The 13,526-nt window shown below is 43.9% G+C and overlaps 1 protein-coding gene and 1 long non-coding RNA gene across 2 annotated transcripts in view; one reads left to right on the top strand and one right to left on the bottom strand.

Moving 5' to 3' along the window:
• The window catches only part of LOC125096862 (uncharacterized), a 25,423-nt gene extending 14,560 nt beyond the window's left edge, over positions 1-10,863 (top strand). The window contains exon 3 of the long non-coding RNA XR_007126418.1: positions 10,640-10,863. This is a non-coding gene — a long non-coding RNA (uncharacterized LOC125096862). The remainder of the gene's footprint in view (positions 1-10,639) is intronic.
• SNIP1 (Smad nuclear interacting protein 1) lies at positions 3,735-13,526 on the bottom strand. Its single transcript, XM_047723976.1, has 4 exons — positions 13,227-13,526; positions 11,870-11,972; positions 6,135-6,733; positions 3,735-5,235 (listed from the first exon to the last, which is right to left on the bottom strand). The coding sequence occupies exons 1-4, from the start codon at positions 13,451-13,453 to the stop codon at positions 4,971-4,973; spliced, it is 1,194 nt and encodes a 397-aa protein (XP_047579932.1). The 5' UTR covers positions 13,454-13,526; the 3' UTR covers positions 3,735-4,970.

The raw sequence follows: 13,526 nt of genomic DNA, 5'->3' as shown, positions 1-13,526 counted from the left end.
GTGCTAGCCTCTCTGCCTAGAAATACTGCTTTCTTTCCTGGACCTCACTGACCTCTTCTGGCTAGCTGTTCATTCTTCTCTGACTCCCGAGGCTTTGTTAAATCCTCTCTCTCCATGCTTCCACAATCCCCAATGCTTCTCCTTCCCAGCACTGTCTATAGCTGCTAGTTACATTGCTCTGCAAGGGCCAGACCTTGTACATCTCTCAACTACTTAGGAGGCAGTATATTGCAGTGGGTAAGAGTGTGGCACCTGGAACCAGAGTAGGTTTGAATCCCGGTGTGACCTTAACTTCTTTGTGCCTCGGTTTTTTGCATCTGCAAAACAGAAAAATTCAAGGCTGTGTTAATGCTCATGAAAAATGGTTAGAATTGTGCCCATACATAGAAAGTTCTCCTAAGTACTGGCCAACTTTATTATCAACATCTCACCTCATAGCACTTGTCAGGCACCTGATTATTGAAATGTTTATATACTTTTATGAATCAACATGATGATTTCCAAGCAGCTCTGATTTGGTGAGGTGATTTGCCTGAGCCACTGTCTACCCCTTAATGACCCATCCACCGTGATTTCTTTGAACCCACTATGAATCAAGAAGCCTAGGGGCGCCTGGGTGGCTCTGTGGGTTAAAGCCTCTGCCTTCGGCTCGGGTCATGATCCCAGGGTTGGGCTCTCTGCTCAGCAGGGAGCCTGCTTCCTCCTCTCTCTCTGTCTGACTCTCTGCCTCCTTGTGATTTCTGTCTGTCAAATAAATAAATAAATAAATCTTAAAAAAAAAAAAAAAAAAAGAAAAAAAAAGAAGCCTAATGCACCAGCTGTCTTTTCCCTCAAATCTGTCCACTAAGGACCGCCAGGTTGCTGGGAGGGAATAGTCTAGAGCAAAGACCACTGAACCAGGACTGAGGTGATTTTTCATCCTAGCTCTACGCCTGCCTCAGGAAAATAGCTTCATTTTACAGAACTCCTTCCGCATATCCCACTCCACTCCTGTGGTCCCCTGGACTACTCGGTCTGTAACAATGCCCTCTTCTACCAATGGTTCAAAACCAACCTGTTCTCTAAGACACACCACAAATGCCAACTCTTGCACAGGGTACACTTCTATATGACTGCTCCGTTTCTAACTCACAGTTGTAATTCAGCTGTTAGCACAGTAAACTTATACAATCATTTGTTGGAATAACTCACTTGAACTTTAGAGTAAATATGAACCAATCAACTGTCTTTTTCAATTGTTTCCCACTCGATAAATGAAAACTTTACCCAAAGAGACCAGATGAAGCTTTAAATTCCAAAGCTTTAATTTAAGTCAAGCAGGCTTCTTGCTTGCATAAACATACATACCCAGGAATGTTGTGGGTTCGGAACACCATCACACAAGCAGGCACTGCTCGTTGATGTGTGCGAGTCACACTTGGGCTTTCATTAACATGCTTTCACCTCATTTCTCACATTCACGACTAATTTCCACAAAGGGAAGGATGTTAAAAAACATAACCCACTGTGCACTGTATCAAATAATAATCAACCCAAAGTATGTATTTCAGTTCTAAGCCTTTTGAAACCAAGCTATATTGTATACTGGCACACTCCATACACTAATACAAAAATGATAAAAACAAACAAAACAAATCTCATTATCTGAATTAGTTACTCTTTTACTTATCACCAGAATACAATAAAAGTATTTGAAAGCTACATCACCAGTTGTTCTTAATGAGATCTCCTTTGTCCACGTGCAAATGAGAGAGCTAGGTGACTAGAAAGAGGTTTGATGGGAAAAACCTGAAGATTCCATCCTATACTTCAGCAGTACTGTAGATCACCACAGAGGTTTTGGGAGAGGGCCTCAGAAACAAAGGTCTGCTTTATAGATAGTTTGGTTTTGACAGCAATGTTTTACAGCCAGTGGGAAGAACAGGTAGAGAATAAAGAAGTTGCAAATGGCTAGGAGGAACATGAGTCACCAAGCAAAGAATTCAAGAAGAAAGCTGTAAGATTATGTCAACTTCAAATGAGAAGTCCACTAGTGATATCTGGCTTTGGAGATGGGTAGTATCTTTTCTTTGAGCCTTTTTTTTTTTTTTAAGATTTTATTTATTTATGGGGTGCCTGGGTGGCTCAGTCAGGTGGGCGTCTGCCTTTGGCTCAGGTCATGATCCCAGGGTCTAGGGTTTGAGCCCCACATTTGGCTTCCTGCTCTGGGGGGTGGGGAGAGCTCTCCCTCTGCCCCTTCCCACTTGTGCTCTCTCAAATAAGTAAAATCTTTTTTTTTTTTTAAAGATTTTATTTATTTATTTGACAGAGAGAGATCACAAGTAGACAGAGAGGCAGGCAGAGAGAGAGAGAGGGAAGCAGGCTCCCTGCTGAGCAGAGAGCCCGATGCGGGACTCGATCCCAGGACCCTGAGATCATGACCTGAGCCGAAGGCAGCGGCTTAACCCACTGAGCCACCCAGGCGCCCATCAAATAAGTAAAATCTTAAAAAAAAAAAAGATTTTATTTATTTATGAGAGAGCACAAGCACGTACACAAGCAGGGAGGGGGGGTGAAGGAAAAAGGCCAAGTGGACTCTGTGCTGAGTGAGGACCCTGACCCAGGGCTTGATCCCAGGACCCTGAAATCATGACCTGAACCAAAGTCAGATGACACTTAACTGACTGAGCTGTCCAGGTGTCCTAACCCTCTTTTGTGGGAAAAAAAAAAAAAGGATGTCAGCGTTTTGGAGGAGGGTGGAGGGGGACACCTTCCCAGATGTTTGGCATGAATCTTTTAATGCAAGAAGCTATTCCTCCACTAAAGCAAGTTTACTTCACAATTGGGACCTTTTACTGAAGAATGTGGGCAAGTGGTCACACCTAGTGTGCTGCCCAGCAGGACGGAGTTTGCAGCAAAGCTGGAGGCTGCCTGAAAGCAGTAGTAGGAGCACAAACTGAACAGGAGGCCCTGGAGGCCAAATTAGCACCTGATTCCAACAAGAGAGCCATCAGCTGGGATCCATCAAAGCAAAACCTTTCAGACAGACACAGATGCAATAGGGGCTCTACGGCGATAGGAAAATAGCAGTCACAGTGGCCACTGTGGAGCACACGGGCACGGGGGGATGCTAACTGCTCTCTTGACATTAGAGCTTCCCTATGTCTAACTGACCTCATTAAGTATTCACTTTTTAAGGGGACCTTTTCCTTTTTTTTTTGGCATAAGTGCTAGTCAGCTGCCGCTCCCCACACTAGTCAGCACTTAGTCCTGAGTCCACATGGGTAGGTGAGACCCACCCTTGGTAGGTGGGAGAAAGACCATCTCACAGCATCACAAGTTTCCAAGAGGAGCAAACAGTGGACCGCAGCACTGAGCAGCATCACCCCCTCCCCCCCCTGCCCCCCGCAGGCGACACAGCCGGGACAGGGATGCGCTGGTACAAGCCCCGCTATGTAGAACCTGCCCCAACAGACTAGGAAAACCCCTTCAAGGCCAATTCAGAAACCGTCGCAGCCGCCGCAGGACCAGGACTCACTTGCTGGTGTGTGAGGGTCTGGCTTGCAGAGCTGCTGCTCGCCCCAACTTCACTATTTCCTGGTCTCACCGCAGCACACCCTCTGCAACTACTAGGAATTTACTAGGTAAACTACTGTTTACCTCCAAAGTCCTGATGCAAAGATGACTGTGGCTACACACAGACCAACAAACACAAGGTCCTTCTGCCAAGAAAGAATAACCCTTTGAAATGGGGCTATATTTACAAATTTTATTATTTTTTTATCCCAAAAATACATATAAATGAAAACCTGCTATTCAAATGCAGGGAGGCCTTCGCCTATAATGTAGTATCACATTTACATCACAAAACATTCTCATATGAAAATCAGTATGCAGCTCTTTCACTCACACTTTTATGTATACACACACACCCGCACACACACACACCACACACACAGTGTATGTAAGTAGCTACGACTCTGTTACTTACACATATTCCTCTGTGGAAAATTAGGAAACAGGGCAACTCCCTTGCTTCCCGGCCTTGGGAAAGTAAATACAACCTCTCTGAACATTTTCTAAAAAGATGAAACGTGTCAACTATACAACCTCCTTTACACATATACATACGTTGTTAGAATAAAGCAAGGACCGTGCTACATGAACGACACTGTTTTGCAAAGAAGGAAAGAGAGACCATTTGAATAAAAATGCAAAAGTGAACAGATAAAATGATCAAAATGGTTATGTACATGCTTTATGGAGAAATCGGAATTCTCTCACAGGAAACCAATCCATGACCCATTTCAGCCTATCGTGACGTCAGATCAGCACCCACTGGCAGGAGCCAGGATCTTCCTGCCCAGTCGCAGCTTCAGCACATCCCATAAAGCATCTGTTTAAGTCCAACAGTTAATAATGAGGTCATGTGGTAAGTTCCCACCCCCCAAAAATGAAGTGCAAAATCAACTTCTGTGACTCAAGAGCTCAACCAGGTCAAAGCTTTGGTATATAATGGAGGCTGTTTTGGTGACAACCAAAGCTTAGTAAGATTCTCTGTATCAGGGTTTGCCCCAAAAACAAAAAGACAAAAACAAACCCAATCCACAAAGCTTAACACCTATATAAATAAAGTAACTGTACAACGAGAACAAGCCACAATTCCCCTTGAGCCAAGGGTCTGTAGTTTCCTAGGAAGCAGTTCTGAAAGCACCAAGGACAGCCACGATGCTTCTACTGCAACAGGATGTGTTGGTGAGACTGTTCTGAAAACAAATGCCCACAGGCAAGGGGCTGATGTGCCACAGAAAAAAGTTCAACCAAACAGAAGTCAGTTTTCTTATGCTATAACATAAGGTGGTCAGCAACAGAGCGAAGACTTAAGGCAATAAGAGGCATTAAAAGAGAGCACCGTGGTGCTCTCTGACTCAATCCCAAAACCTTTAAAGAAAGAAAAGGTCTCTGGAGAGTTTGGGCTGCTTCTGAGTTTGCTAGCTGTCAGATACTTCCTCCTCCTCCTCGTCATCCTCATCTTCTTTCCTGTCTACTTCAGAGGTGTCAGAGGACTCGTGAAGCAGGACATACTCTCTGCTGCTGAACCCAAATTTAAGTACATCCTTTTCCTTTAGTTCATAGTATCTCTGTGGCTCAATGCGCTTGTTGTTCAAGAACGTTCCATTGCCTGAGCCAAGGTCAATGATGTAGGGCTTCACCCTTCGGCCAACTGTCCCATCAGCACGGGTATATTCTACAAGCCTAGCAGAGAGAAAAGAGAAACTTATGATCAAAATCCCACCTTGGACCACCTGGCATTTTGCTAACACGGCCTATGTGATGTAAATTACCTGGCTTGAACGCAATTCAAGTCCAAACTCTAGGAAAGCAAGGGGAAGGTATGGCTTGGATCTGGAAATTGGGAGTGTTAAATATACTTAGAAGAAAAGGCAGGAACTGGTTGCTGAGGGAGTAGAGGAGAGAAATTCATGGTAGATCAAAAGCTTAAAGTCAGAATCTAAGACCTCTTGCCATGATTAAGAAAATACATTTTTGCGTTGTTTATATTCAAGATGATGCTTCTTTCACCTTTATTTGAACATATTTTAGCTCCTGTCCCAATGGGAATAAAGCAGTGGATTTTAACTTCAGAGTCAAGGGAGCTAACTTTGAACCAGATCATTTACTAGGCTCTGCTGAGCTTCAATCTTCTCACCGGTCGAATGGGGATATTAACAGCTGACCTATCCTCCTCATAGGAGTGCTGTGATGATCAAACAGTAACAGAGGTCTACACAAATGGTCAAATACAGCTTAGCGGACACACATGCCAGCCACTCTCAGGTACGCTTCCATTTAACTCCCCAAATAGCCCTTTGAGGTAGGGAGAAACTGAGGTACAGAGAGTGGCTTGCTCCAGGCCAAACCCCTGGGATGTGGCAGTGGCAGAATTCAAAATCTGGATCTCTGATACCAAATGTGATGCTTTTAGACACATGTAAGTGACAATCCAAAGGGCGGTTAGATTCATAAACTTAATACGAAGATTAGATCTGTGGAGCATGGGATTCTTCTGCACACACGTGTACACAAACGTTAGTAATCCTGAGACTCTTGGCTTCTGCCCACGCTTCTGGTTCTTCCTGCAAATGCATACTCACCGATACTGAAAGACGGCGTGCTGCTTTGAACAGGAGGGATGATCGATTGGGATGTCCGCTATGCGGCGGTGCCGACCTAAGAGATAGGCGCTCTGCCGATGGATGTACATGACAGGAAGCACCTCGTCATTTTTAAAGGGGTAGAGGCGCCATCGTTTCTTGGGGATACGTGCTTCTGGGGGCTCACTATACTTAATGACGACACCCCGGAAGGTGTTGGTGTCCTCGAGAAGTGCCCCGGAGAGTTCAAAGCTTGGCTTTTCTTTAGTGGGTGCCTCTTTGTCTTTATTGTTGCCCCCAGGTCGGGGAACCGACCCCTGAGACTCATTACCACCAGCGCTAACTTCGTTCTTCTGGCGATTCTCCCGTCTTCGGGCGTTGTAAAACTCCCGTTCTGCGTCCTGAGCCTGTAGATTCTGAACATCTCGGTCCCGTCCCTGAGTCTGCCCACTCCCAGGCCTCTCATTAGAGCTTCTCCTCTGGTGAGAATGGCCCCGGTGTCTGTCACGGTCACTGTTTCTAGCTCGCCTGTGTTCCTGGCCTGATGATTCCCGGTGCTGCCGTTCCTCCCGTCCTCTCCGGGTATGATCCTCACGTTCCTGAAATTCAAACAGATCCAGTAAATGAGAGACAGTCCACACTCTGTCAACAGATGCATTCAAAAAGCCATTTGTGATTTGGTCTTTGGCATTCAGAGCAAAATGTCCCACAGAAATCAGGTTAGCAGTGGTGGCTGTATTCCCTGGCAAGGCTCCACATACTATTTCCATAGTCACCTGACTACAGCTCTAATGCTGCAAGTCCAGGTTCAGAGTCCTAGAAACTAGAGGAGCTATAGGCACCCTCATAGGGAAGCATACACATAAAACAGAACGAATGGAATTAAGTAGTCATGTACAAGATAAACATATAAAGAAAAACAGCTAGTTTTCTCTTACGACAAAAATGAAAATGTAATTAATTTTAAAATATCTCATTTCAACAGTAACAAAAATTGTTCAATACCAAGGAAGATACTTTAGAAGTGTGTAAGACATGTAAGAAGAAACTTGTAAAAATTTATTGATTTTTTTTAAGATCTGAAAAAAATTAATAAACATATCATGGTTTCTTGAAAAACAGTATTGAAAATCAGCTTTGCAAAAACTGCAACACATAACATCTACTAATATACCAATAAGAAAATAAATCTGTAAGACAAACAATTCAAGAGAAAAAAATGGGCAAAGGGTATTAACAGTTTTTCTAAGAAGTATCTAATGAACACACAAATATAGTAAACTTATCCTTACTAATAACCAAAACATCAGAGATCAAGAGGGAGCCCTGCACACTATGAATAAAGCCACCCTACCTAGAAAGGATAAGGAGGATCTGAGCACTGACATCTCACCGCCTCCCCTACTCCCAGGGCTTCTCCCTGTTACACACACAGGGGTCAAGTGCAGGCCTGCTTACTCAGAGCAGGACTCAGTTTTTCTAGACTTCCTAGCTTCCAAAGACAAGCATCAAGAGGGAGCCTCAGACTCACATCCTTCCTACCTTAAGGAACTCACAAGCTTGCCACCACCACCTACCAGAACTAATGTCATTATGCCCTTTATCCCTGATTAAATGAGTCACTAAGAGAAGCCACAGACTCCAGGTCATCACCCCCACCTCCCCCATATCCTAATCGCCATAAGGTTCTATATATCTACTATTCCAATGACCAATTAATCCTCAGTCTTCACTTTAAAGAGGCACAGACTGTGGCGCCTGGGTGGCTCAGTCGGTTAAAGCGCCCGACTCCTGATTTTGGCTCAGGTCATGATCACAGGGTCATAAGATTGAGTCCCATGTCAAGCTCCACGCTCAGTGGGAAGTCTGCTGGAGATTCTCTCTCCTGCTGCCCGCCCCCCAACCCCTGTCACACAGGGTAAATAAAGATGGGTAGACCAGGCAAAATTAGTAAGAACTATGGAAAAGGATAGGACAAATTATACAGCCAGATGACACAAAATAACTAAGATTTCAATTATTGGTTAAGTAGGATAATATATATAATATGGTTCCTTTAAAAAAAAAAAAAAGATTTATTTATTTATTTATTTATTTATTATTTGAGAGAGTGAAAGAGATCACAAGTAGGCAGAGAGGAAGGCAGAGGGGGAAGCAGGCTCCCTGATGAGCAGGGAGCCTGATGTAGGGCTCAATCCCAGGACCCTAAGATCATGACCTGAGCTGAAGGCGGAGGCTTAACCCACTGAGGCACCCAGGCTCCCCAATATGGTTCCTTTTTAAAAATTTTTTAGAAGATTTTATTTATTTGAGAGGGAGAGAGAGAAAGCAAAAGCAGCAGGGAGGGGCAGAGGGAAAAGTAGGCTCCCTGCTGAGCAGAACCCCTAACATGGGGCTGGATCCCATGGGATCCTGACCCAAGCCAAAGGCAGACGCTTAACTGACTGAGCCACCCAGGTGCCTCATGGTTCCTTTTTTTTTAATTGAAAATTTTGCATGGAAAACACACAGAGATACATACTAAAACATAAAGGAAAAAAGGAGAATGTAAGTATAAGAGAGCCGTGAAATATAAATATCAAACTATTAACATGGTTGCCTCTGGGGACTTAGATGATTTTTTTCTTTTTTTGGGAGGGAGGAGGGAGCCTGCAACTTTGGGGATAATGGGAGAAGTAACCAAACACTATATATCCCATACTCTCACTTTTTACTTCATATACTTTTTTATGCCTCTGTTATTATAATGAGCACACAATCAAATTTATTTTTTAAATGGTGGGTCAGGTGTGGAGAAGAGAATGCCTGCAAGCACAAATCATGCTTAAGTCTGAGGCTGTGTGCATTCCTCCTTAGGATTAACCCATGTGAAATTCACTCATTGTCAACTGCCTGTCAAGCCCTTTTGCTTGAGAGCCATTTCCAAGTTTCCAACTGGAAATTAACTTTTCTAATTAACACACAGAAATTAGCTTTTAAAGAGATAATTTAATATCAGAAGAGAAGTTAACATAGATAAACAAATGAAGACACATCAAAACAATAATAAACACAGAAAAGTTCCATTTTAGGCACACCTGGGTGGCTCAGTCGGTTAGGCTTCTGGAGTCAGGCTCTTTGCTCAGCAGAGCCTGCTTCTCCCTCTGCCTGCTGCTCCCCCTGCTTATGCTCGCTATTTCTCTCTCTCTTTCTGACAAATAAATAAATAAATAAAATCTTTAAAAAAAAAAAAAAAAAAAAGCTTCATTCTAAAAGTCCCAGAACTTACTATAAAAGGTTCATTTAGAAACCGCAGGTAGGGAGCTGCCAGTTGTACAGTGGAAAAAAACAAAACCCAAAAAACGAAAGGCCTTGTCCTGGTGGTGTAGCTCCGGGAGCTGCATTCTGAGAGAGCTAAAGCAGCGCCTGATCAATTCACACTGCACACCACCAAGGCTGTCTGGCTTTCTATCTTTAAGATACTAGGAAGTTGGTCCACAGTCTCTCAAAGTAACAGGAAAATCCATTTTTTTAATGTCTATTTGCACACTGTAATATAGTCTCTTTAAAAACACGGAATGCTTGCCTCTCAAGTTTGAGGGAAAAGCAAGGGTGTCCCCTCTCACTACTCTCATTTGACACAGTGCTAGAAGTCCTACTTAGTACAGTAAGACAAGACAAGGAAATACAATGCATAGAGATTATAATGGAAGAAATGAAACTGTCCTTCTGTGAAAATATGATTGTCTATGTAAAAAAAAAAAAAAAATCCCAAGAAATCTATAAAAAAACTTCCTGGACTAAATCAGCTGAGTTCAATGAGGCCACAGGATATAAGAAAAACACAGAAAAATTAAAAAATCAATTATATTTCTATAGATTAGCAATGAACATGTGGACCAAAACTTAAAAATATCATTTATAATCACTCCCCCAAAGAAAAAACTTCATGTAAATCTAATAAACTATACATAGAATGTAAGTGCTAAAAACTAAAAACGCTGAGGAAAAAAATCAAAGATCTAAATAAATGACTTAAACAGTGCTCATGGACTGGAAGATTCGATATGATAAAAAGCAATTCTTCAGGCACCTGTGTGGCTCAATCAGTTAAGTGTCTGCCTTTGATTCAGGTCATGATCCCACAATGAAAGGAGTACCTGGCTGGCTCAGGTGGTAGAACATGGGACTCTAGAGTTCACGCCCCACGATGGGTGTGGAGCCTACATAAAATGAAAAATAAATAAAACGTAAATAAAATTACAATAAGGTATATCATTACACATCTACTAGAATGGCTGAAACAAAAAATAATGTCAACACCAAATGTTGGTGAGGATGCAGAGAAACGGCTTCACGCACAATACAGGTAGGAATCGTAGGATGGTACAGTCACTGTTAAGGAGTGAATAGTGTCCCCCCAAAATTCATATGTCGCAGTCCCAACCACCATCCTCAGAATGTAACGTTTTTGTGGGTTTTTGGTTTTTTTTTTTGCTTTTGTCTTTGCTTTTTATTGAGATAAGGTCTTGAAAGACATGATGAAGTTAAGATGACAGCAAAGCCCTAATCTAGTATGACTGGTGTCCTTATATGAAGAGGGAGAGACACCAAGGGTATGAGCCCACAGAGGAACGGCCATGTGAGGTCACAGACAGGAAGATAGCATTTGCAAGCCAAGGAAAGAAGCCTCAAGAGAAACAAAACCTGCTGACATCTTCATCTGGGACTTTAGCCTCCAGAGTTGTGAGAAAATTAATTTGTTGTTTAAGGTACCTAGTCTGTGGCATTTTGTTATGGAAGCCCTAGCAAACTACTATAGCCACTAGCATACAACCTAAGAACTGTACTCCTGGGCATTTACCTCAGAGAATGAAGATACATTCACACAAAAACCTGTACACAACTGTTACACAGCAACCCTACATATAATAGCCCAAAACTGGAAACAGTTCTTTAGTGGGCAAATGGTTAAATCCATGTCACAGAGTGTCACTCAGCAATAAAAAGAAATGAACTATTACTGACAGATACAACAACCTGAATGAATCTCCAAAGAATTATGCTGAGTAAAAAGAGCCAATCCCTAAAGGATACATGTATGATTCTATTGACATAACGTTCTTTTTTTAAAAAAAAATATTTTATTTATTTACATGACAGAGAGAGAGAGAGATCACAAGTAGACAGAGCAGGAGACAAAGAAAGAGGGGAAAGCAGGCTCCCGCGGAGCAAAGAGCCTGATGCGGAGCTCGATCCCAGGACCCTGAGATCATGAACTGAGCCGAAGGCAGAGGCCCAACGCACTGAGCCACCCAGGCGCCCCTGACATAATGTTCTTGAAATGACAACATTATAGATACAGAGAACAGATTAGAAGTTGCCAGGACTTGAGGGGTAAGGGTGAGAAAGAAGTGGGTGAGACTACACAAGGACAACATGATGGATCCTCGTGATGCTGGAAATGTTCTGTATCTTGACTACAACAGTGTCACCTGTGATACTGTACTGGAATCCTGTAAGACATCCCTAGTGGGAAAAACAGTAAAGAGTATACCTCTGTATTTTTCTTTTTAACCACTGAACGTAAACCAACAATTACCTCAAAAAAAGTTTAACAAAACAAGCAAGGAAAACAAAAACCCTTTCTAGAAAAATCCATTACAGTACACGTAAACACACATGATTACGTGTTTGTCAGGATAGGAAGAGGTTCTAGATTTGGACCTGGTATCAAAACATCTCAATCCACTTACCTGCTTCACTTTGACTGTTGAGTGGTGAGGGCTTCGGCTTCTCTTACTCCGAGGAGACTTGCTTCTTCTCCCTGAGGACTTGTTTTTCTTTTTGGCTGGGGACCTTTTCAGAGCATGGTACACACAGGGTTTTATCTCAATTTCCCTTCCCCCAAATAAATTCACTTCAAGTAACAGGCTTACCTACTAACACAAACAGCACATTTGTGAAGGGCTCTGCTTTTCACATTAACACAGGCGAGCACTTCACTCTCCAGCCCTGACGTCTTCCTTGAGTTCCAGACCCACATACATGGCTGTCTACTAAACCTTCTCACAGAGCATAACTCTTGCTTTCTCCAACCCCTCAAAACCCTTTCCTCCCTCAGTCTCTGCATCTCAGTAACCACCTTCCAGCCTGCTCCTCAAGACAAAAACCTAGAAAACGCCCTTAACTCTTTTTTTCCCTCACCACCAATAGCTCCCCACTCCCTCCCCCCACAACCACATTAATCCATCAGTGAGTCCTGCGGCTCTATCTCCTCCCTCTCCCACCTCACTCCTACGACTCTCCTTGATCACCGGACAATTTCCCCCCTATGTCTAGAACAACCACATTAATTCTGCTTCAGGTTCTTTGAGCGCATTGTTTCCTCAGCGCGATCCTTACGAGGCAGGATTAATTAGCCTTATCATTCCGGTCTCAACTCAAATGGCACCTTTTCAGGGAGCCCTTCTCTCACTTCCCTTGGAACTCCATCATATGCCTGTTTTAACCTCTTCTTTAACCTAATACTTGTTACTAACTGAAACGATTTTCTTTATCTGCTTACTATTTTGTCTCAAGGTGAGAGCGCATCAATTTCCCCAGAGCAAAGACGACTGCTCACCCTTGAGGCCCCTGTACCTAGGACACTCCTTAGCACCCAGTAAAAACTATGTTGAAGGAATGAATCAACGAGTCCAGCAAGAGATCATTTTCCTTCCAAATCTCTAACAGGTAGATCGCCTAAGCTCTCAACGTGGAAAACTTTTGGGGCAGATAACTGGAAAGCCAAAGCCGGCACTCCATTTGCAGGCAGATGGGGAAAATCTTTTATTTCAATTCGATCAGTGCTATCTGCTGGGCCTGTACTCGGCCAAGAACTGGGCGCAGAGATGAAGGGGTGGGATCCTACCCATTAGGCATCAGGCGCTTAACCCAACTGACAGGTACCAGAGTAAACATTCTTCAGCACAAACCCGACAGGCTCACTTCCATCGCTTTAAGATTAAATCCAAGCTGCAGCGCGCGGCATTCAAGGTGTGTTTCTGACGCTAGCCCTGTCTCTTCTCAAGAAGCCAGACCCAAGTCCATCCCGGGCGCCTTCCCACTTACCGGCTACCTCCTCGGGCTCGGTTCCCGCGATGACCAGGGCGGCCCAGGTCGCCGGCTGGCGGGGACGCGCTACCCCCGGAGGAATCTGGGCGGCGGTGGGCGGGAGGCGCGGCTTCCGGGCTGAGGCGCTCCTGCTTCACCTTCACCACCACCGCCGCCGCCACCACGTCCCCGTCGCGGTGCCTCCGCCGGCTCCCCCGCTCCCGCTCGCTCTTTACCTCCTTCATGCTTAGATACGAGCCGAGAGAAGGAAAAACAGATCCGTTGCGCTCCTCTCCCTGAAGGAAATGACGGCCCTGA

This window comes from Lutra lutra, chromosome 4, assembly GCF_902655055.1.
Source record: "Lutra lutra chromosome 4, mLutLut1.2, whole genome shotgun sequence".
Classification (NCBI taxonomy): domain Eukaryota; kingdom Metazoa; phylum Chordata; class Mammalia; order Carnivora; family Mustelidae; genus Lutra; species Lutra lutra.
The sequence above is the reverse complement of the archived record's forward strand: the minus strand, read 5'-3'. Positions and strand labels throughout refer to the sequence as shown.